Raw genomic sequence first — 24,489 nt, forward strand, 5'->3', positions numbered from 1 at the left:
GTGAGGGCTTCATTGTAATGGCATCATGGTGAGAACATGGATGAGCGGGATCAAAGCCAGAGAATGAAGAGTAGGTCAAGCTCTCTTATAACTCCCTCTTAAGGGGGCTGAGATAACTACATGAATCCCTTCTGAAGGAAACACCCCAGTGATCTAATCACCTTCCACTAGGCCCCATCTTGAAAGGTTCCACCACCTCCGCATCACCACACTGAGGACCAAGCCTCTAGGAGAACAAACCATATTCAAACCACAGAATTTTCTTTTACTCAATAATAAGTCACTGAGATTCTGACTGTTATTTGTCAGAGAAGTAAATATTCCATGATTAAGGTCATGACTAATCTGTGTATGTCTTTTTCTTTTCTTCTTCTTCTTCTTTTTTTTTTTTTTGTTGTGCTTGCTTACAAATACCTAGCATAAGGGAGAAAGGGAACTAAAAAAAGATGTGATTAACAAGCTCCTCCTTAAAATATCAGATTACAAACCACATCTGGCTCAGTTATAAACAGGGGAGTCAAAGGTGGTCTGGATGCTTTATATCTTTGGTGAAAACCATGTAGTCCCTGAGTGGAACTCCCAAAAGAAGATGTAATTAGAAGGATTAAACCAGAGATATAACCATGGAGGCAATAATTTCACTCTTTGTACTACAGGTTGAAATTACATAGAAATTAGGCACTTTGAAAATAGGCTATATTCTTAAACATATTTTATAAAAGGTCTGACAAATTTTTGTGGACTTACATTTTATACTTGCACTAACTTAAAGCTATGTTGTTTCAATTAGGTTGGTTTTCTATTTAACCCAAGTTTTAAGGACTTTCATGGAATTTTAGAAAAGTTTTATGTTTTAAGGAAATATGAATTGTCCAACTGCATATTTGAACCCAAGCATTGAATTATCTTGCAATTGCAGCCTATCATTACTTAGAAGCTTTTATTTCATTGTTACAGCACTGAAAGTCACCTGAATATAGCTTCATGGAGAATGTTAACTAATGTGTGAGTCCATTTGGTCTTAAAAGCTACTTCCATTGCTCAGTCAAAATTTGTGTTGATTTTTAAAAAATCTTTATTTATTTGAAAGGCAATGCTACCTAGACAGGGTTAGAGAGAGAGACAGAGAGAGAGACAGAGAGAGAGAGGGAGATATCTTGCATCTGCTGATTCACTCCCCAAATGCCTGCAATGGCCAGGGCAGGACCAGGCTAAAGCCAAGAGACAGGAGCTTCATCTGGATTTCCCACATTGGTAGAAGGGCCCCAAGGATTTGGGCCATCTTCCACTGATTTTCCAGGTGCATTAGCAGGGAGTTGGATGGGAAGTGGAACAGTCAGGACTTGAACTGGTGCTCTTATGGGATGCTAGAATTGCAGGAGTTGGCTTAGCCCACTCTGCCACAATGCCAGTCCCTGTATAGACATATTTATTCATCAGGTAGTTGCTTTTAAAGTTCAGAAATCTTTGGGTCTGCCCCATAAATTACTAGAAGTATTATAGCCTAATAAAAATAAATCCTTTCATAAAAATTACAGGAATTAATATACACTTAACAATAAAGAGCTCCATTTTCTCTAAAACTCTACCACTTTAACTATAGAAAGCTTCAACAAAAAATAAATACAATGAAAACAGCATCCTGTGGTTTAATATTTGGACAAATAAAAACATGTCACTACATTTAATCCACCAAAAACTCGAGGTAGGAATTATATCCTCTATTATATATATAAGGAAACCGAGACTGAGAGAAGTTCATAGACTCAGAAAATATCACACAGTTAAAATGTGAGAGAGCTATGGTATGAACTATGGTCTATCAGGGTCAGAACTGTGTTGCAGAGGGTTAAGCTGCTGTCTATAGTGCTGGCATCTCATATGGGCTGCTCTACTTCTGATCCAGCTCCCTGCAAATGTGCTTGGGAGGGCAGGGGAGGATGGCCCAAAGGTTTGGGCCCCTGCACCCAAGTAGGAGACCCGGAAGAAGTGCCTGGCTCCTGGCTTTGGATTGGCCCAGCTCTGGCTGTTGCTGCCACTTGGCAGCAGATGGAGGACCTCTCTCTCTCTCTGCCTCTGCTTTTGCCTCTCTGTAACTCTGCCTTTCAAATAAATAAATTTAAATTGCATTTAAAAGATATATTTGAGAGTTACAGAGAGAGACAGACAGACAGAGAGAGATCTTCCATCTGCTGATTCCTTCCACAAATGGCTTCAATGGCCATGGCTAAGGCAGGCCGAAGCTTGGGGCCTGGAACTCCCTCTGAGTCTTCCACATGGATGACAGGGACCCAATTTCTCAGACCATCTTATGATGCTTTCTCAGGCACATTAACTGGGAGTTAGATTGGAAGTGGAGCAGCCAGAATTCGAATTAGTGTTCATATGGGATACCAGGGTTGCAGGTGATGCCTTAACTCACTGTGCCATGATGCTGGTCCCCAATGCACATGCTTATTTGAATTTTACAACAACTTGAGGAGATGGCTGGAACAAGTCAGATATGTAATATTCACAGAGAAGGGATCTGGGGTCAAAGAAGCCAAGTTACCTATCTATGGTTATTGTGCTGCCTACCTTATTAGGCAACAGACACAAGAATAGAATGCAGGTTTTCTGACTCCTAGTACAAAGCCCATACATTAGCATATACTGTTTCAGAACGTGGGCTACAGTGATGTTGAAAATATCTGGGATAAGTGACAAGTTTACAGGTAAAACAGATGAATGAAAATGACAAGTAGTCACAAAGAAAGAATCTTATCCTAGTGGTTAAAGTTTTGATGATATGTAGAGAAACTGAGAAAGGAAACTGATCCAGACCACAGACAGGAGGTGCCATATTTTTTAAATTCCAGGAGAGAAAGTATTAACTAGAAAGATGCCTTTTCTGGCTTCCAGAATTTAGCTCATAAACTAAAGCTCTTCACAGTGAGTTAAGTATACTGATTATATCAGGCTGCTATAATTAAAAAAAAAACACATGCAGATGTTGTTCAGTGCATATATTTCACTACCATACAGCTCAGACTTTTCCCCACATGTTATATTGTGACAGCCCTAAATGGTCTTTCCTATAACAAATTCATATCTTTACATAGAGAGTCAGCAAGCAAGTATTTGAAGCTGCAGTCCACAGTTTATTTTCTAAAATATTGCCATTTTTATCTTTATGACTGTGTGTAATCACTGAAGTATTTTTGCATGCTATGCTTAGTATAAGACACAAAGATAAGTCTTTGTCTTTGACAAAAGGTAAGTCAAAAAAGTGCTATCAGGGGCCTGCATCATGGCACAGCGGCTTAACATCCTGGCCTGAAGTGCTGGCATCCCACATGGGCACCGGTTCTAGTCCTGGCTGCTCCACTTCTGATCCAGCTCTCTGTTGTGGCCTGGGAAAGCAGTAGAAGACGGCCCAAGTCCTAGGGCCCCTGCACCCACGTGGGAGACCCAGAAGAAGCTCCTGGCTCTGGATCGGCACAGTTCCGGCCATTGCAGCCATCTGTGGCGTGAACCAGCAGATGGAAGACCTCTCTCTCTGTCTCTACCTCTTTCTGTAACTCTGTCTTTCAAATAAATAAAACAAATCTTTAAAAAAGAAAGTCCTATCAGGTGCTTGTAATAATTCAAATGAAGGCTAAATAGTTTGGAAGGCTAAAAATAAAAAATGACTTTGGGGCCCCAAAATAGTATTTGACTCTGTTCAATTTAATGAAACGACAGGATTTCGTTATTCAGAACACAATTCTGGATATGTATGGTTGACGATTCTGTGCAAAGAGGCAGGGAGTAACAATGAAGGAAATGGACAGATCCTAAAATTATGAACGGAACGCAGCATGAACTACTTCATGATACAAACACAGAAAATATTCCTCAAGAAGCAAAAAGTGGTGGAAAAGATACAGACTTCTATCCAAAGAACACAACTGGTTTTCCACTTTGTTAAAGTGTAGAAGAAGCAGATAAAATATAAGCCCCTCAGCGTCAAAATATTCCATTGAATTTTGAACAAAATCAACACGTAATGTCTTCCTTTTAAGGTAGCTAGGTAGACATTTGCTTTTGTGTGTAAGAAGGGTTGAAAAAAATGAGAATTTTTTTAAAAAAATAATTTTTGTTTGATGGATTGAGGAACCAGCCTTGAATCCACTTATAGTAATTATATGGACTCTATTGTGCATTAACTTAAATATAGTTACACCTGTAAAAAACAATTCCAAACTACATCGAGTAAGAAACTGCTTATAGTCTCCAACCTCTTGGCCAGAATTGATATATTCCTGATATTTAAGTTAGAGATATCACGGTATAGAAACAAAAAAAGTGATTTCCAGTTCCTCAGTTAACCATGACCATACAGAAGACACTTCTCCCTAAACCTGTCTCCTCATCTATAAAAGCTGATTCAGTATACCAAGTAAATAGAATAGAAAAGAAACAAGTAGGAGCAGGGCGATGAGGAAAGGTGATGGTCTCTGGGCACCTCACTTCAGCCACTCCCTGCTCAGCACTCTCAAGGCTGTGGGCGCAGACCGCTACCTCGGACCGCGCACCCTGCTCCAGGTTGGAGTTGTGGAGACCCAAAGCAGCACGGGCTCCTTTAGGAGCGGAGGAAAGCGTTAACACTCCCTATGCCAAGCCTTTGTAGCGTGCTCCTCACACCATCCTCCAGGAGGTGAGTGCTGTTGTCACTGGACGACCTGGAAACTGCAGCTGATGGGAACTTGCCCAACACGCTCCAACTTTAAAGCTGGCAGAGGCTGACTTGGAAATCGGGGCACAGGTGTGACCTTTCCTCACCTGTAGAAGAGAGCTTGTCCTTTGTCAAGGAAGCCGGTAGCGCCCAGGGGCCCGAGGGCGGGGAGGGGTTGTCGGAACCTCGGAGACCCCGGCGGCCACGAGCCCGCCTCAAAGGGGGAGGGGGCGCTTTAAGGGCGGGGAACTTTTTCCTCCCCCGACAAAAAGTAACTCCCGAAGCGGGAGGGGTTCTCTCCGAGGGGCACTCGCGGTGAGCTGGAGCCTAGCGATGGGTAAGGACCCAGCCAGCCGGGTTTCTGAGGAGGAGGAAGAGGAGGGTTCAGAGGGTAGGGGGGCGGAAGCCCCAGTGAGCACCGAGTCCTGGCCCAGCGTCGACCTGGAGGAATGGGAGTGGCGGAGCCTGTTGAGAACTGAGGTGGCCGGTCAGGGGAGCCGGGAGGCGGCGGGTCCCGCGGGGGCCGCCCCGGAGGAGCGACGGGAGGCGGGCCTCGGGGTGGCTCCGGAGGCGGCGGACCGGAGTCGGCGAGCTCCGACGGCCCCAGCGGAGAGGAGGCGGCGGGCGTAGAGCCCGGGTCGCCGAGGGGCGGGGAGACGGCGGTCCGCGAGGGTGGGGCGCCGGCGGCCCAGGAGGACTGGAGGCGGGCAGAGGGGCGGAGAGAGAGGGAAGGAGCGCTCGGGAAAGGCCCGCAACGGGAGGTCAGTAGTGGAAAGAGCCCGGGCCGGCGCAGCCAGGGGGAGAAGCAGGGCAAGCTCCGGGACGGGTACTGGGAGGCCTACTGGGAAAGGGGCAGGGAGCGCTACCGGCAGAAGAAATCGAAGCGCAGGCCCAAGGGCGCGGGGCAGGTGCAGGTGCAGGGGGGCAAGGTCGAGTGGAAGTACCAGCTGGAGAGGAAGTCCAACTGGCTGCAGAGCACGGGATTCGTGGAGTCTGTGGAGGAGGACAAGTCCTCGCCCTGCAGGGAGAGTCCCGACATCTTCAAGGTCCGGGTGTCGGACGCGCAGTTCCGGCAGCCGGCAATCAGATTCAGTATCTGCCCCAGGCCTTCTCGTCGCCTGTCGCAGCGGCCGGTTGGGAGCTGCCTCTCCGGCCTCAGCGTCATGAAGGAGCTAGCGAAGATGGGTGACCCGAACCTCCTGGGGATGGTGAAGGAGGAAGGTAAGGAGCCCGCCGGCGGGAGGGCGGGGCTGCGCGCGTGGACTCCGCCGTCCCCAGCGCTGAGCCCCGGGGGACGTTGGTGGACCTGCGGCCAGCGCCGGGGACGTTCGCGGCGTGGCGTCCCCGCGCGAGACGGGGAACCGCAGCGTAGACCGCCTCTGACTTGAATGTGCCTGGGATGGGTTTAGCTCCCACGATTTGCTTTGCCGCTCCCACGCGCCTAGTACCTGCGTTCTGTGACTCCCTCGAGTCGGGGACACCCTCCTTGCTCCCTTGTGTGCTGCAGGACAGCTGAGTACTTAGGAGAGGCCAGGCTAGCGCGCTGGGCACGTGTGCTGTGGTGCTCGGCCCCTGAACACCACCCCAAAGCAGAAAGGGTCTCCCAAAGGGAGCCGCGCGGTAAAGATCAGGACCGCGACCCCACGTGCCACGGAACTGGCCCTCACTCCTTTAGCCTCTCTGCGGATTACTGATAGTGCTTTCAGATGCTTGTTAATCATGCGAGGGCTGACTTTAAGATCTATCAGTTTAAGATGCTCATGCACTTGGAAACGGTGCTGCTTTTACAGGTCAGCTTTAACTGGACCTGTAGTGGCCTTGAAAGACATTTGTCTGTTGCTTGCTGAAGACTTTGCTCAGATCTGTGTTCTGTGGTATCTCTTTCGTAGACACATTTTCCTAAAAATGCACGTTTTTCAGTGGCCTTCTGTTGGAACTCGGTTGTTTCAATGACTATTTTCATGTCTTTAGTTTTAGTTTGAAGTCCAGAAACGATTTGTTAAAGGGATAAACAGTCTGAGCATGCTCTTACTATTCAGTCTTCAGTGGCACCAAGAAATAGTTGTGTTATTGCATACTTTTCCTCTTTTTAAGCAGCTTCACTGAGACAAAATCTTCACATCATAAAATCCACCTTTAAATTGTAGCTTCCTGTTTCAGTATATTTGCAGTTTTGCAACCATCACCATAAAGTAATTTTAGAAAATTTTGTCACCCCAAATAGAAGACTCTTAAGGCAGCCACTCCCCATCCTTCCCACCCTTAGCTCCAGGCACTCCCTAATCTATTACTGTTTCTGTAGATTTGCCTATTCTAGACACTTCAAGTAAATTGAATCATGCAACATGTGGTTTGTAGTAACTGCTTTTTTCTCTTAGCCTGTAGATTTTTGAAGTTCATTCATTGGAGTTTGTAATAGTGTCTTTGAATTGCCAAGTAACTTTCCCACTGTAGAGATATACCACAGCTTATCCATTCATCAGTTGCTGGACATTTAGGTTATTTCCACATTTTAGATAACTATGAGTAATGCTGCTGTGAACATTCATATCAAATTCTTGTGTCAACATATGTTTTCTTTCTTAAGATCGATTTATTTATTTGAAAGTCAGAGTTACATACATAGAGAGAGACAGAGAGGCAGAGAGAGGGAGGCCTTCCATCTGCTGGTTAGTTGACCTCAATGTCCAGAGCTGCACTGATCCAAAGTCAGGAGCCAGGAGTTTCCTCCAGGTCTCCCACGTGGGTGCAGGGGCCCAAGGACTTGGACCATCTGCTTTCCCAGGCCAAAGCAGAGAGCTGGATCAGAAATGGAGCAGGCAGGACCTAGAACCAGTGCCCATATGGGATGCTGGCACTGCAGGCTGTGGCTTTATCTGCTGCACCACAGCGCCATCCCCATCAACATATGTTTTCCTTTTTCTTAGGTTATACTTAAGAACGAAATTGGTAGATTGTGTGGTAGCCCTGTATTGCACATTTTGTGAAAGTGCCAACCTACTTTCCAACTGTCGGTATTTACATTTCCACCAATAATGGAAAAGAGTTCCCATCTCTCTACATCCTCACTAACAGTTGTTTTGTCTGCCTTTTTTTTTTAGTATAGCCATCCTAGTAGTTGTGAAAGCGTGTCTCTAAGTGACTTTGGTTTGCATTTCCTTGGTGACTAATATGTCAAGTATTTTCGTGTATTATTGGGTGTTTATTTATCCACTTTGGAGAAATGTCTATTCAAGTGCTCTGTTTTAATTTTTCTACAATTGATTTATAATAACTCTCTCTGTTCCATATTCTGATCCACTATAGACATATAGTTTGCAGATATTTTCACCTTTTCTGTGGGTTTTCTTCCCTTGTTCTTCATGGCATGACTCTATGCACATTCCCCCTTTTGAAATAAAAAAAAAATTTGAAGAGAGAAGGAAATAACTTTGACTAATGCCTGCTGAATGATGTAGTAAATGTGCATTAATGCCTTTGTATTCACCAGATATGCATTCCAAGCTGTCTAGTGGATTCCTGAAGCCACGGATAATACCGAACCTCATATACACTATGTTTTTTCCTATACATTCATACCCATGCTACAGATTAATTTATAAATTAGACAATCAGGGGACAGCATTGTGGCATAGCAGCTAAGCTGCCACCTGCAATGTTGGCATCTCAAATTGGAGTGCTCCTCCTCCTTCTCCTTCTCCTCCTCCTCCCCCTCCTCCTTCCCCTCCTCCTCCTCCTCCCTCTTCTTCTTTTCCTGATGACTTTTTTTTTGTAATTTCAATAACCTGAAAATCTAAATTTGTATATTTAAAGCACTCAGTAATTCCTTATAATCACTTCTGAGGTAAAACTATGAAAGATAGAGATACATATTTTTCATTGAAGGAAGAGTAGAAATGAAGATGTATACTAAATAATGTTCTCTGCATGGATTTCAAGTGTTTTTCTGCACCAAAATAAACATATTTTAATTCATGCTTTCATGAACTTTGGAGTACCCTCTTGTGTTACCAAAGTCACATTTGAAGATTAAATGACAGAGTTAAACAGTTGATTCACTTGTAATAAGATTTCTTTTCATAGATATCTTAACTTGTAGACAAATTAATGAACAGTTTCTAGGTTTTATTACATTGTTTTTAAGTCTGTTTTCTTCACAATGGAACACATAAGCAATACATGACCTCAATTGTTTATTTTCTTTCTTTTTTTTTTTTGACAGGCAGAGTGGACAGTGAGAGAGACAATTGTTTATTATTCTCTACTAATTTTAAAATTGAAATTTTAAGGGTTAAATGTAATAGAACACTTAAAAGGCTACAAAAACAAACATTACTAGTAAAATAGTTTTGCTGAAATTGAACTATTGACTGGTTAACATTTAAGGAAATTCATATTTGAAATATTCATTCTTTAGCTGATTTATGATACAGTCACCATTGGAAAAGAAAGTCTAGGAGTTTAGCTTTGGAAAAGGCAGTTTAAATATTGAATGTTTAAGTTGCCTACATCTTAACAATTACATTAAGCACTGTGTTTGACGAAAAATCACCTGCTTTTTAGAAATGTGGATCTTTATTTTCATATAAAATCACAGGCCATGTAATGACAGAGACCTGAGAAACACATTGCTAGGTGTTTTTGTCGTGCTAACATAAGAGTGTCCTTAAAAAAACAAGTGGTATAGCCTTCTACACACCTAGACTACATTATGATCTTAGGGGACCACAATTATATATGTGGTCTCTCATCGACTGAAATATCAATATATGTCATGTGACTGTACTTAAATTTAATTTTATGCTGCTGGTAGAAGTTGTAAGCTGAGAAGACCATCTGGTAAATACAAGGGCTATTTTTGGGTTCTGGGTTTGCTTGAGTGTGTATTCTTAGTAATGTGCTCTCTGAGTTGTTCGGTTGGCTTTTGTTTTAGCAAATATTTGATGATTCTCACAGTGGATTGGTATGAAACCCTTCATATCTCTGGTTTCCAGCTTACAGGAAGAATGTAGTTATTTCCATTCATGTTAAAGGAAGCTGGAGGAATCATAAGACGTTGATTTAGAGTTGTTGGCTTCAAATCCTGCCTCTTCAGAGGTTTTGACAGAGGTTTGGTAATTATATACAATTATTGCATTTTTATACTCTGAATGAGTGTGAAAGTGTACCTCAGTCTATGGAATGTGACACCAATTGCTTACGTGTGTGGCTGTGTCTGTAAGAGTGAGCTAATGAACCATATGCATGTGTGAGAGTGAGCGTAGTGTGTAAGGAAATAAATCTGTTCTCCTGAATCTTTCTGCTTTTCAGAAAAGGATACAATTTACAAAGTTTGCTATTGGTGGCTCTCCAGGTTTGTGGTAGACAGAGGTGTAACTGGGCCAGGTGCCCAGAGAGGGCTATAGTCAAAGTGGTTTGGGAGCTGGTACCAGGGTAAACCAGAAGGATGAGGTTTCAGGCAAGGTCTGAAAGGAGGATATCTAAACTGATATATAAAAAATAAGCAAGGGTTAGTATGGGAAGAAAGCACTTGTTCGTGGTAGGGAAAGGATTCAGTAAAGTTAAAGTGTAAGAGGAGAAACAGTGATGAAAATAATTGGAAGGATATATGTTGTCTGCTTTCCACATTCTTTTATTTATTTATTTATTTGACAGGTAGAGTTATAGACAGTGAGAGAGAGAAACAGAGAGAAAGGCCTTCCTTCCATTGGTTCACTCCCCAATGGCTGCTACGGCCAGTGCTGCGCCAGTCCGAAGCCAGGAGCCAGGTGCTTCTTCCTGGTCTCCCATGTGGGTGCAGGAGCCCAAGCACTTGGGCCATCCTACACTGCCCTCCCGGACCACAGCAGAGAGCTGGACTGGAAGAGGAGCAGCTGGGACTAGAACCCAGTGCTCATATGGGATGCCAGCACCACAGGCAGAGGATTAACCAAGTGAGCCATAGTGCTGGCCCCTCCACATTTTTAAGTAATCACATTGCATCAGATTCTGATAGCAATTTGAAAATATTTTTTCACTTAGTTTTATGTTAAGTGGAGCAAAGTTAGAGTCAATGCTTGCATTTTTTCTTCTTTCTCTTTGCAAAAATAAAATTGTAAAACACTCTATTGACCTAGTAGTAGTTGTTTGATGGTTGTGTGCTTGAACTCTATTTTGTTTAGTGTATTGTTCTTCCACATAAGAGTGATCTTTTTTGTCCTCAAAACAATAAAAGATCCATAAGTTAATGCTCAAGTGTTAACACCTTTAGTGACAAAGCATTCATTCTTTAGAATACTATTCTTTTACTGTTCTTTATAAGAGTGTGTTAAATTGGTTTCCTTTTCATTCATCAATCCAATGAGAGAGAACCAGGACACTGTGGAGTTTTGAGTGGCACATCCAGGAAGTATTAATGGAGAAAATGCTTTCATGAAAGCTATATGTGATGTCTTATGCTTTTTTATTTTTTGTTTGTTTGAAAGGCATAGTTAGAGAGAGAGACAGACAGATCCATCATGCATCACTGTTTCACTCCCCAAATGGCTGCAACAGCCAGAGCTGGCCTGGACCTAGCTGAAGAGAGGAGCCAGGAGCTTCTTCCTGGTTTCCGATGTAGGTACAGGAGCCAAAGGACTTGGGCCATCCTCTGCTGCCCTCCCAGGTGCATTAGTAGGGAGCTGGATCAGAAGTGGAGTGGCTGGGACTCAAACCGGCGCCCATATGAGATTCCATAGCACCAGCCTCAAAGGAACGCGTTATCTTATTTGATACTCATGCAAACCTTTGTGAGATGGACATTATACCATTTATATGATAATCAAGCTTTGAATTGTCCTCATATTCTTGGCCACAGTAAGCTAGGGAATGTTTCATTTTGTTTTGTTTGGGCATAATCCTGAACCATGTATTATAAGGGTCTTGTTAATACAGGAGATAGGATATTTGTGGGCAGCTGGAAGCCTCTGCTGTCTTAATCACCCACCATTAAGGACCCTCACCATTTTATCAAATGCCATCTTCTTAAGTGAATCAAGCCTGTGAGTATTCAGTCTTTTTTGTTCCTCAGCTTCTACATCTGAAATTTGATGAGAATTTGTTGGAAACTTTTATCCAAATATTCTCAGTGCTTGTATGTATCCGTCACTGCACTGCCTCAGCTCCTGTCTAGTTCACTGTCATCTCTCTTGTAGTTCACTTCAGTAGTTTCCTAGTTTGTCTTCTTCCTCCATTCTTATTTCCTCTTAACCCATTCACTATTCAGCAGCTAATACTTTTGGTGAAGGGTAAATGTAATAGAGTTGAAAACCTGTTTTTCGGTTTGTTATTTCACTCAGCAAAAAATTTAGACTCATTTACAAGGCACTCAAGGCTGTCTACAAAGTATCTACTCACAACTTCTCTGGCATCTTCTCACTACCCCCAGATTATCTTCATTTCTTTGAACATCTCAAATTGTTGTGATTTGAGCCTTTATTTGTATTCACATGATTTGCTTCTTTCAACATTTAGGTCTTAGTGTAAATTTTCTTCTTGGGGCTGGCACTGTGGCGTAGCAGGAAAAACCACTGTCTGCAGTACTGGCATCCCATGTGGGTGCAGGTTTGAGTCCCGTCTGCTCTGCTTCTGATCCAGCTCTCTGTTATGGCCTGGGAAAGCAGTAGAGGATGGCCCAAGGGCCCTTGCACCCATGTGGGAGACCCAGAAGAAGCTCCAGGCTCCTGGTTTCGGATTGGCGCAGTTGAGGCCATTGCTGCCAATTGGGGAATGAAGCAGTGGATGGAAGACCTCTCTCTCTTTCTCTCTCTGTCTCTCTCTCTCTCTCTGCCTCTGTTCTCTCTCTGTGTAACTCTGACTTTCATATAAATAAATAAATCTTAAAAAAATTCTTTTTCAGAGAGATTCTCATCCGTAAACACATTCCTTTTTTTTTGTCTTTCTCTTTCTTCATCTCTTGAACTTTTTTTTAAAAAAAGATTTATTTATTTGAATGTCAGAGTTACAGAGAAGGAGAGGCAGAGGTAGAGAGGGAGAGACAGATTTTCCATCTGCAGATTCACTCCCCAAATGGCTGCAATGGCCAGGGGTGGGTCAGGCTGAAGCCTCCAGGAGCTTCCTCCAGGTCTCCCACATAGGAACAGGGGCCCAAGCACTTGGGCCATCTTCCTCTGCTTTCCCAGGCACATTAGCAGGGAGCTGGATCAGAAGTGGAGCATCCAGGATTTGAACCAGTGCCCATATGGGATGCCTGCACTTTAGGTGGTGGCTTTACCCATTATCCTAAAATGCCGGCTCCCATCACTTGCACCTTGAAGCTTTCTGAACAGTTTGTCTCTTTATAACATCATAATTTTTGGGGTGTCTCCTATATAGATTTGTCAATTTCTTGATATTAAAGAATCAACAAATGTAAGTCGTTATCATCACCATCAAATATATTGTTTTATTGATGACTGAATGTCCGACCTGTGAAAGGTCTGAAAATTTACTGTACTTGAAAGTTAACAAAGTTACTCATCGGTACTGGTAGAGACATGAGAAACCTGCATAAGAAACAAAGCACAGTTTACTACAGCATTAACTGTAGCCAGATTAGCAGCATTCTTGTACCTATGTGGCTATAGATGATCAATATTCAATGAGTGGCTGGCGCCGCGGCTCAATAGGCTAATCCTCTGCCTGCGGCGCCGGCACACCAGGTTCTAGTCCCAGTCGGGGTGGATTCTGTCCCAGTTGCCTCTCTTCTAGGCCAGCTCTCTGCTGTGGCCCGGGAGTGCAGTGGAGGATGGCCTAAGTGCTTGGGCCCTGCACCCCATGGGAGACCAGGAGGAGCACCTGGCTCCTGACTTCAGATCAGCGAGGTGCGCCAGCCAGTGGCCATTGGAGGGTGAACCAACAGCAAAAAGGAAGACCTTTCTCTCTGTCTCTCTCTCTCTCTCTCTCATTGTCCACTCTGCCTATCAAAAAAAAAAGTCTATAAAAATTTAAAAAAAATATTCAATGAGTAATGTAATGCCTGCACAGGCAACAGCTTGCAACAAAGAGAGAAACTCTGAGCTTTTAGTGAATTTGGTCAGTAATTTGCTTTAGAGGGAGCTACTACCCCCGTGTTTCTAGACTGTAAGCACATGAGCCCTTTGCTCAAGAACAGTCTACCTTCTCTGTCTTCAAAGGCTGCGCACTCTCCAAAATCCTTGAAAATTATAGTCTAGATATTCCAGTACAAGGATGTGCACAACTGTGAGAAACCCAAGAATTGTCTCCTAACAACATCTACCCGTAAATAATTAGCTGTAATTTACTTTGGTTTTGGACAGTTAATTTTAATATTGTATTCCTTGGAGATTTAACCTTGTTTTTTCATATAATTATTACTTATTCAGTCTTTTCGTGAAACATGTGACATGATTACACCACAATGTATTTATCCATTCTTCTACTGCTGCATTTTTGAGAGAATTTTGGTATTACAAATATTCCTAACAATGCTATTATGAATATTTTTATGCTTTTCTATAGTGTTCTGATACACATTATTTCTGTTGAGTTTTCACTAAGACAGCACTTTTGAACTTTGTGGTCTCAAAGAAGTTCAAAAGCTTTTATTTATTTTTATTGAAAATTAAAATAGGCACATTTAAAATTTATTAAAAGTAATAATTCCATGTTAGCATAAATAATTTCTAAGATAACAGTTATATTCTCAAAAATGAAACAAATATAATATTGACATTGTTCACTTCTTTGAAAATCTATAATCCCTGGCCTAATGGAAGGGTAGATTCTCATATCTTCCTTTATATTGTCTGTTGTGATATGTTGTTTTGGTCCAACTAGTTAAAGAAAATTGCCTACTTACAGATATATAATTGAAAAAGGAAGAATAATTTTAAAAGCTTTCAAATAATTACAGATATTCTTCTTTGATACAATTGCACCAAAACTCAAACTAATAATAGGTTCTTAAAAGACAGATGTAATGAGAAATTTGAAGCCATCTAAATAAACTTTTCATTTTCTGCTACATTAAAATCCACTGGTCTCTTACTTTAAGGACATTTTTCACCAGTGTATGATTTTGTAACATCATATGCTAATTACTTAGAAAATGTTAGTTCACTAAGTTAAATAGATCTGCCAAATGTTGACATATTTCATTATAAAATATCAAAAAGCCACATGACATCATTGCTGTCATCTGGAAAGTCTTGGGAAAATTTCATGGTGACAGATAAAGTTTTTTAAATTTAGAGCTTTCATTTAAAATTCAAATTTTATCACTGACAATAAACACTCTTTGCTATTTTCTATGAAGAATCATGCTGTTAATTTTTGAGAAAATAGCTCCCAAATAATGAAGATTGCATAATAAAATATGTCTACTGGTCATATTTTCTTTTTCTCTTTTTATAAATTTTGAATTTGTTTATTCATACTTTGAGTTAAAATTGTGTGACATGAACTCTGATATTTCACTTTACAACACAAAGCACTTTTTCTTTCCTTCCCTTCCTTCCTTCCTTGGCTTTGTGTCGCTCCCCGTCTTCGTGGAGGAACGACACAGGATCCTGCGCTGTTCTTTCGTCTGCTCGGCCCTCCCCGGGTTTGCTGCTGGTTCTTCCCGGGTTGGCTACTGTCCCTTCCACCTCTGTGGAAGGGCGGTTCCCCCTGGCCACATTCCCCACTTCCGCAGGGGAGCAGCACACCGCCGGCCGGCTCTCTCGGGGGCTGCACAGGCGTTCCCCTTAGATGTTCCCCTTAGATGTTCCCGGTGCATGCCGTCTCCCTCCCCCTTTATAGTCCTCCTCCGCCAATCCTAACTCGGCTGCCCACACGCCGAGTACGCTGCTCTCCTCCAATCAGGAGCAAGTCCTACAGTTTATTGGCTGAACTGGAGGCAGCTGTGCAGAAGCTGTTTTCTTCTCTCCCAGCGCCATATTGTGGGAGAGCAGATGCATAGAATAAGTCCTAATTCCAGTAACTTAGTCCCGTCCGGATTGCTCCCCACAGCTTTGTTTTTCTTCCTCCTCACCTCTTTCTAGATATTGGAGTACCCATGGTACAATCCTTAAGGCTTTTCTCTGTCTTCATTTTCTCTGTCTTCCTTCAAGCTTCAGAGTTTCATGGCTTTTATAAAAAAAAAAAGGTTTATTTGAAAGGCAGAGTTACAGAGAGGAAGAAACAGAGAGAAATATTCCATTCACTCACTGCCAGGTGCCCCAGCAATCATATTAGATGCTTGTGTCACAGCTGATGACTTAACCCACTATGCCATAAGGCCAACCCCCACAAAGTACTTTTTTTTTTTTTCAGGTAACAGTAGTTTGGAATGCAACAGGAGTACTTCGAGCATACTTCCTATTTCTTTATAGATTGTTAAGAAGATGTATATTCAAGGTGAAGGTTTAGGAAATTAAGCAGTTTTTAAATAAATCATCTGCTTTTTCTTTTAAGATTTTTATTTATTTGAGTTATAGACAGTGAGAGGGAGAGACAGAGAGAAAGGTCTTCCACTAACTGGTTCTCTTCTCAAATGATTGCTGCAACGTCTAGAGCTGGGCTGATTCAAAGCCAGGAATCAGGAGCTTCCTCTAAGTCTCCCATGTGCATGCAGGAGCCTAAGCACTTGGACCATCTTCCACTGCTTCCCAGACGATAGCAGAGAGCAGGATCAGAAGAGGAACATCCAGGACTAGAATCTGTGGCCATATGGGATGCCGGTGCTGCAGGCAGAGGATTAACCTACTGCTCTAGCCCCTGAAAATTAAGCATTTTTACTGTTTCCTCAAGGATGGTTTTAAGATATACTAGACATTTAGCTCTTCTTTCTACTGAGGATGCATGATGATGAATATAGTGACTTGTTTCAGTTGGCACCACTGCCATCACATAATGTATCTCTTTTGGGGTCTCTGTTCCTCTAATATTATTATTTATTATGAATACAAAGGCTATTCTCAACTGCTTGTATTTCCTTAACATTTCAGAATTGTTTTCTCACACTCTTTCTTGAAAACTTGTTGCCATTTGACTTGGATTAAGTTAAGCCAATAGATAATTTAGCATACATTTATTCCCTAACCGTATTATATTTTGTAATCATGAACCGATTATTTCTTCTATACCCTTTTTTGTTAAGATTTATTTTATTTACTTGAAAGGCAGAGGTACAGAGAGGGGAGAGACAAAGAGAGATCTTCCATCCACTGGTTCCCTCCCCAAATGGCCATAATGGCCAGGGCTGGACCAGACCAAAGCCAGTAGGCAGAAGCTTCTTCTAGGTCTCCCATGTGAGTGCAGGGGCCCAAGGATTTGGGCTATCTTTTTCTGCTTTCTCAGGCACATTAGCAGGGAGTTGGATGTGAAGTGGAGCAGTCAGGACTCAAACTGGCACCTACATGGGATGCCACAATGCCACTCCCTCTTCCATACCATTTTCCAGAGTTGAATTTCATTCACTGTGATGATATTTGGCTAAAAGTATACATTGTGATTTAAGAAAAGTTGATTATTTTTGTCACATTTCTCATTTATAATATATATAATGTGTATATACAATTCAATGCGTAGAATGTGAAAGAAAAAATTGAGAGAATATGGGATTGGATACGCCAGAGATTATTTTGATAAGAGCACACCTATTTTTTATTTATTTATTTATTTATTTGAAAGGCAGTTACAGAGACAGAGGCAGCGAGAGAGGGAGGTCTTCCATCCACTGCTTCACCCCTCAAATGGATGCAACAGCCAGAGCTGGGCCGACCCGAAGCCAGGAACCAGAGCTTCTTCTGGGTCTCCTTGAACCAGTGCCCATATAGGATGCTGGCACTGCAGGTGGCAGCTTTACCTGCTATGCCACAGCGCTGGCCCCTGGCACACCTATTTCTAATCCAAGAAGAAATGTGTTTGAAATTTTTAAAATGGCAGTGTCTTCAACAATGACTTCAGTTACCCATGTGACATCATATTCATTCTTCATTCCCTAAGCACATAATGCATCTCCACAGATAACTCTATCACCTTTCTAACAGCAATACTATATATTTATTGTAATCCTTTGTTTTCTTTATTTACATCATAATTTTACAAATTTTTATGATCACCAAATCTAATGGTTTGAGTTGAACTTTGTTTATAACTCTTAGAGATGATATAGTTAAATACATTTTGGACTTTTGAAAGTCACATTTGAAGAGAAAAGACAATGAGGCATTGCCTTCAAATTTATGAATGAAAATGGAGATGTCCATCTCTATCCCATTTCAATGACTAGAAAATCAGCTTTTTTATCATAATGAAAATTAATGAAATGTCAAATAAGCTACTTGCAAAGAAAAAGAAGAACTTAGCTCCCAGTTTTGAAGGTTCAAGGGCATTGTTTGGTGCCTCTTTTGGTGTAATTCTGGTGTATATTACTTCTGGTGGTACATGACCGTGATGGAAACTTGCATGGGGGAACCAGAAATTTAGAGAGGGGAGGGTCATCTTGGTCCTTTCTATCTTAAATTTTAACAACCTTCTCAATTAGAACTGAAGGGTTTTACCAAGGGGCCACCAAAAAATTGCCTCACATCCTCAGTGACCTAAGGACCTCCCACTAGACCTCACCTCTCATAGCTTTCCTCAGCTTCCAACACCACCATCCTAGGGATCAAACCTCCAATTGCAGTAGAATCCTAGGTGACAGCTACACCAAAACCATAGGAAGTCCCAACTTAATGTGATACTGGGAGAAAAAAGAGAAAGTTTTTAAAAAGCATCGCTTAATATGGAAGTTTCACAAAACAGTACCTGCATCTTAGCTTTATGTTGATGTGGTGGTGTTCTTGGCATCCAGAGTAATGGAATGACGATGTTAGTTAATGGTATTCTATCAAAGACAAACATAAAAAGAGCTATCAGTCAGTGTATTTTTCTCTAGTAAATATAATGTTGCAGTGCTTGCTAATTAAAGACAATCAACCCGGAAGGTGTTATACTAACTGGAAAATATTCATCTTGCTGCTTGTTGCCTTATTTCATGCAGTTCTGTGTATCATCATTATGACTTCCTCTCCCTTTCTCTAGGGAAATTTACAGCCATCACTTAGAGCTTTAATGAGCTTATATAGCTTTGCCATGGAATCAGTGACAGGGAGTATCAAAAAATCTGCATGTATTATTTTGGTAACTTGTAGCAAGAAGAAAAAAATGTCTTTTTTGGGGACCCAGTTAGGCTAATTCAACTTACCTCAACCAAGAACTGGTTTTTTTTTTCATTAAGGAGGGCATGAGCAGTTTTGTCCTATGTAAAATAGAGGGTACACCTTTTTTTATTTATTTATTTTTATTTTTTGACAGGCAGAATGGACAATGAGAGAGAGACAGAGAGAAAGGTCTTCCTTTACCATTGGTTCACCCTCTAATGGCCGCCGCAGCCGGTGTGCTGCGGCCAGCGCACTGCCGCTGATCTGAAGCCAGGAGCCAGGTGCTCCTCCTGGTCTCCCATGTGGGTGCAGGGCCCAAGGACTTGGGCCATCCTCCACTGCACTCCCGGGCCACAGCAAAAAGCTTGACTGGAAGAGGGGCAGCCGGGATAGAATCCGGCGCCCCGACTGGGACTAGAACCTGGTGTGCCGGCGCCGCAGGTGTAGGATTAGCCTATTGAGCCACCGCGCCAGCCAGGGTGCACCTTCAAGCAGCTTTTGTAAGAACTGAAATGCGCTTGACACAAATCATTGGTATTATATCGGGGGACTCAAAAGAAGTCACAAGAGAAGCTGCCTTTGGCTTGAGCCTTTTAGAGAAATTGTGCTATCAAAATTCCCACATGAAATGCAGAATAGCAAACTCTTTTAAGGAATAAATCTCATAGAGTCAGAGCTGGTTGAAACTTTATGTATTAGTCAAGGTTCTCAAGAAAACACAGAATTGATAAGATATGAATAGAGATATATGAAGGGAGATTTATTTATGGCAAAAGAGAAGTCCCAGGGCAGCTTAACTGCAGGCTGGAGACCCTGGAATGTCAGTAGCATGGCTCAGTTCCAGTCCCAAAGCAGTGGGTGTAGTTCTCTCAGTTTGAGGCCCAAGCCCGAGTGCCAGCAAGGGGACTGCTGGCATAAGGTCCTGGACTACAAGGATCAGAATCTGATGTCCAAGGCAGGAGTCAGGCAAGTCATAGCTCTCAGAGAAGGTAACAGTGCATCTTCTGCACCTGGTTCCTCCAGAGCCCTAGCCAGTTGTTGGTGCTTGCTTTCCCCAAAGCCAAATCTGCCCACCTAGTCCGCTCAGATTCACACGCTCATCCCATTTGTATACATCCTCATAGACACATTCAAAATAAGGGTCTCCCTTTTTCTGAACTGAGTATTCCTTAATCCATTCAAGTTGATGCTATAAAATCAACTATCACACTTTACGAGACTTTGTATTCAGATTTCATTGGAGTTTCCTGACATCTGAGTCTGATAGAAATGAATTTATTTTGGGATTCATAAATATTTTCAAAAACATTCTCGTATTTAAAGATTGGATTACATTAAATTACATTACATATTTAAAGATTGGATTACATTAAAAACCAAACAGAAAGTTATCTTGAAAAATCTTGAGCTCTGTAGAGTCTGGGGCCCTGTTGCATGGTGGTTATCATCTAGAGCTGTCATGTCTTCACTGTGTTCTTAACGTTCGCTAAATGTATGCAGTTCACTTGAGTAGTCTTCTAGCCCGCTGTGGACATTCAAATTTGAGACATCTGTTCTAGTTTAATTTCATCACTGTACATATTGAAATACTGACTCCTGAAAAAGATTGTCATTTGCCAATGTAACTTTCATTACATGTACATAACAGATTCTGTAAGAAACTGACTACAGTGCCTGGCACATGTGTAGTTCTCAACATGTTTTGTCTCATCATTGGCAACAAAGGCAATAGAAGAAACACTTCTCTTACTGGCCTGCTTGTTCCTTTTTTTTTTTTCTATGAACATTTATCAGGCAACATTCATTTGCCAATCACTGTGCTATAGAGAACAAAATCAGATATTATGCCCACCTTTCAAGAACTTTCACTCTTTGGGGCAGTAAAAAATATAAATAAAAAAGCACACAAAATCATTTAAAATTGAAACTGTGAGAAATGCCATCGAGTAGACATATATTAGGTGATTTGAAAAAGATAGGTGAGAGAAGGCTTTTCTGATGAGAATGTGACTTTCAAACTTATAGCTGAAGGATGTGGTGAAGAATTACCCTGGGGTAGGTTGGGGGAGGGGAGTGGCAGGGAATAAGTTATACATTCCTTGCAGAGGAATAATTAGGAGCTAAGGCACTTCAGAGAGGAATCTGAAGGAAAGCATACGGGATTAAAAGAAGACTGGTGGGCTGGATTTAAGAGGGCAAGAGAGTGAAGCTGGAGAGGTAGGCTGGTTTTAATTAATTTGAAAGAATTAACATAGTCTGTCAAAGACAAAGATTTTACATCATGAATGATCCCTGTCTTTTGTTATCAAAGATATGAACCATGCATCTACTTTTTTTTTATTTGACAGGTAGAGTTGCAGACAGTGAGAGAGAGAGACAGAGAGAAAAGTCTTCCTTCCATTGGTTAACTCCCCAAATAGCCACTACGGCCAGCACTGCGCCAATCCGAAACCAGGAGCCAGGTGCTTGCTTCTTCCTGGTCTTCCTTGTGGGTGCAGGGGCCTAAGCACTTGGGCCATCCTACACTGCCTTCCTGGGCCACAGAGGAGAGCTGGAGTGGAAGAGGAGCACCGGGGCTAGAACTGGTGCCCATATGGGATGCCGGCGCCACAGGCGGAGGATTAACCAAGTGAGCCACGGTGCTGGCCCCTGCCTCTACTTTTAAAAGTAAAATACAGTTTACGTGAAGTAACTGTTTCTTACAAATCAATGATTATTTTCACATAGCCTTATTTTAACAAATGAGTAGTTAATAACTATGCTGCTTGGTAGGAAGCTTTGGAGTTTATCCACATATAATAGTTTCATTTATGTGATGGACTTAATGACTAGGAAGAATAGCTGAGTGATTAGCATCATCTGTGAAAAAGAATTGTACTATTGTGAACTAGGTACAATTAATTTCATTTAACATATATTAAATATTGTTTTGTGGAATGAATTGTGTTTCTTGGATTATGAAAAAGATGTACAAATGACTGATTTATAAATTTCTGTGTTTTCAGAATATATCCCAACTCTTACAGAATTACTGTTACTTTGGAATGATTTTTAAGTGGTAGTAATATTTTATTTGATTTCCCTTGTGATATTTTCTTCAAAAGCATTTTATGGAAATATTGACAAATATTTCTCAGTATTTTTCCAAGTTGGAATTACTTGGGAATAAGTATTTAAATTCTCTGTTACCTTTTTTACAGTCAGAAACTTATTTGAGTCCTAATGGTTCACCTAACCATGGTGACTCTATCTGGGGGGTGAGTAGTAATTTGGCCTATTTCGAAAATGGTCGTGTTCTGGTACTGTTTTACTTGCAACCAGTCTGGTTCAATTCCAGGAAAACAAGTCAAAGAGAATATGAAAACTCATATAGTGATAACTAAGAGATATCATTGAACAGCACTGTTGGATGTCTTTGTCTCGGCAGTTTGGTAGGTATGGATTGAGAACTGTACTGATGAGAGTTGAGTTTATTTCTTACTGGGTGATATTTTTCCTACATATCCTTATCTTACTATTCTTCTAAACAGTTTTTAATGAGACTTCTGTTGGAGGCTGTTTGGAACAGTTTAGTTCCAGAAAAATCTACATTTTCTTCCAGTATTTTCCTTTGAGCTTTCTTTTTTCTCATTGCTCAATTTTTGTTTTCACCTTTGGCAAACTTTTTTTTGTTAAGATTTATTTATTTATTTGAAAGTCAGAGTTACAGAGATGCAGAGTCAGAGGGAGAGAAAGAGAGAAAGTCTTTCATCAACTGGTTCAATCTCCAAATGGCCCACAACAGTCAGAACTGTGCCAATCCGAAGCCAGGAGCCAGGAGCTTCTTCCATGTCTCCCATGTGGGCAAGGGGCCTAAAGGCTTGTGCCATCTTTTACTGCTTTCCCAGAACATAGCTGAGAGCTTGATCAGAAGTGGAGCAGCCGAAACTCAAACTGGTGCCCATATGAGATGCTAGCACTGCAGGTGGTGACTTTACCCACTATGCCACAGCACCAGTCCCTCTGCATACTTTTGAACATATTCAGATCAGTTGACCAGTGTAACATGTTTTTCTCTTTCTTATTTCTTCTAGGGAGAGTAGTTACTAGAGAAATAGATCCCAGTCTACAAACAACAGAGGTAAGTTAAATATATGTGTATTAATTTCTCTATAAATGAGAATAAACAAGATATGGTTAGAAGTATAATCATATGAATAATTAAATCTTTATACTTCAAATATTTATTCACATTACTTATATTTTTTATCTGTAACATTTTTAGTAAGGAAAACAATTTTCTATTTAATGCATATTTAATGTAGTATCTTTCTAGATGTTGTAAAGGCAAAAAACATAAGTTTGAATTTGTTTTGAGACTTCCTGTGAAATAAACCCAGATGCAGGGCTTTGATATACAAGCTAATAGTATTGGGCTTAAAGAATTTGCTATAGTTTAAATAGTTTTTTATATTACAGCATTACTCAGTGATAGTGCTTATTGATGACTCTGCTGGGGGTCAAGTAATTCAAATTGAATGTAGTTACATTAAATAAAACAATAAATCATTACATTAAGTACAGGCAGTGCTTTGTCTGTGCAGGTTGTGTATCTGTAGATTGAATAAAATGAGGGTCAAAAATAGTTTTTAAAAATTACAGAGGTGAGGCCAGTGCTGCGGCTCAGTAGGCTAATCCTCTGCCTTGTGGAGCCGGCACACCGGGTTCTAGTCCCGGTCGGGGCGCCGGATTCTGTCCCGGTTGCCCCTCTTCCAGTCCAGCTCTCTGCTGTGGCCAGGGAGTGCAGTGGAGGATGACCCAAGTGCTTGGGCCCTGCCCCCGTATGGGAGACCAGGATAAGCACCAGGCTCCTGCCTACGGATCAGCGCAGTGCGCTGGCCGCGGCGGCCATTGAAGAGTGAACCAACCAACGGCAAAAGGAAGAACTTTTCTCTGTCTCTCTCTCTCACTGTCCACTCAGCCTGTCCAAAAAAAAAAAAAAAAAATTACAGAGGTGAAGCCGGTGCTGTAGCACAGTAGGTTAAGCTGCCACCTGTAGTTCCAGTATCCCATATGTGCACCAGTTCAAGGACTGGCTACCCTACTTCCTATCCAACTCCCTGTTAATGTACCTGGGAAAGCAGCTGAAGATGACCCTAGTCCTTGGGCCCCTGCCACCCAAGTAGGAGACCCAGAAGAAACTCCTGCACTCCTGGCTTCAGCATGGCCCACCCCTGGTAGTTGGAGCCATTTGGGGAGTGAACCAATGGATAGATTTCTCTTTCTCTGTCTGTCCTTTTCTCTCTCTCTCATTTTCAAATGAATAAATAAATCTTTTTTTTTAATTTTTTTTTATTTTTTTATTTTTTTGACAGGCAGAGTGGACAGTGAGAGAGAGAGACAGAGAGAAAGGTCTTCCTTTGCCGTTGGTTCACCCTCCAATGGCCACCGCGGCCGGCGCGCTGCGGCCGGCGCACCACGCTGATCCGATGGCAGGAGCCAGGAGCCAGGTGCTTTTCCTGGTCTCCCATGGGGTGCAGGGCCCAAGCACCTGGGCCATCCTCCACTGCACTCCCTGGCCACAGCAGAGGGCTGGCCTGGAAGAGGGGCAACCGGGACAGAATCTGGCGCCCCGACCGGGACTAGAAC

At 42.0% G+C, this 24,489-nt stretch overlaps 1 protein-coding gene across 1 annotated transcript in view; it reads left to right on the top strand.

The window, feature by feature from the left end:
- Positions 1-5,029: 5,029 nt before the first annotated feature.
- The window catches only part of LOC149127783 (uncharacterized), a 65,764-nt gene continuing 46,304 nt past the window's right edge, over positions 5,030-24,489 (top strand). The window contains exons 1-3 of the mRNA XM_089326999.1: positions 5,030-5,087; positions 5,177-5,917; positions 22,935-22,981. Coding sequence (XP_089183125.1) covers positions 5,030-5,087; positions 5,177-5,917; positions 22,935-22,981 — 846 coding nt within the window. The remainder of the gene's footprint in view (positions 5,088-5,176; positions 5,918-22,934; positions 22,982-24,489) is intronic.

Source organism: Oryctolagus cuniculus, chromosome 2 (genome assembly GCF_051225735.1).
Source record: "Oryctolagus cuniculus isolate XC-2025 breed Fujian yellow rabbit chromosome 2, ASM5122573v1, whole genome shotgun sequence".
Classification (NCBI taxonomy): Eukaryota; Metazoa; Chordata; class Mammalia; order Lagomorpha; family Leporidae; genus Oryctolagus; species Oryctolagus cuniculus.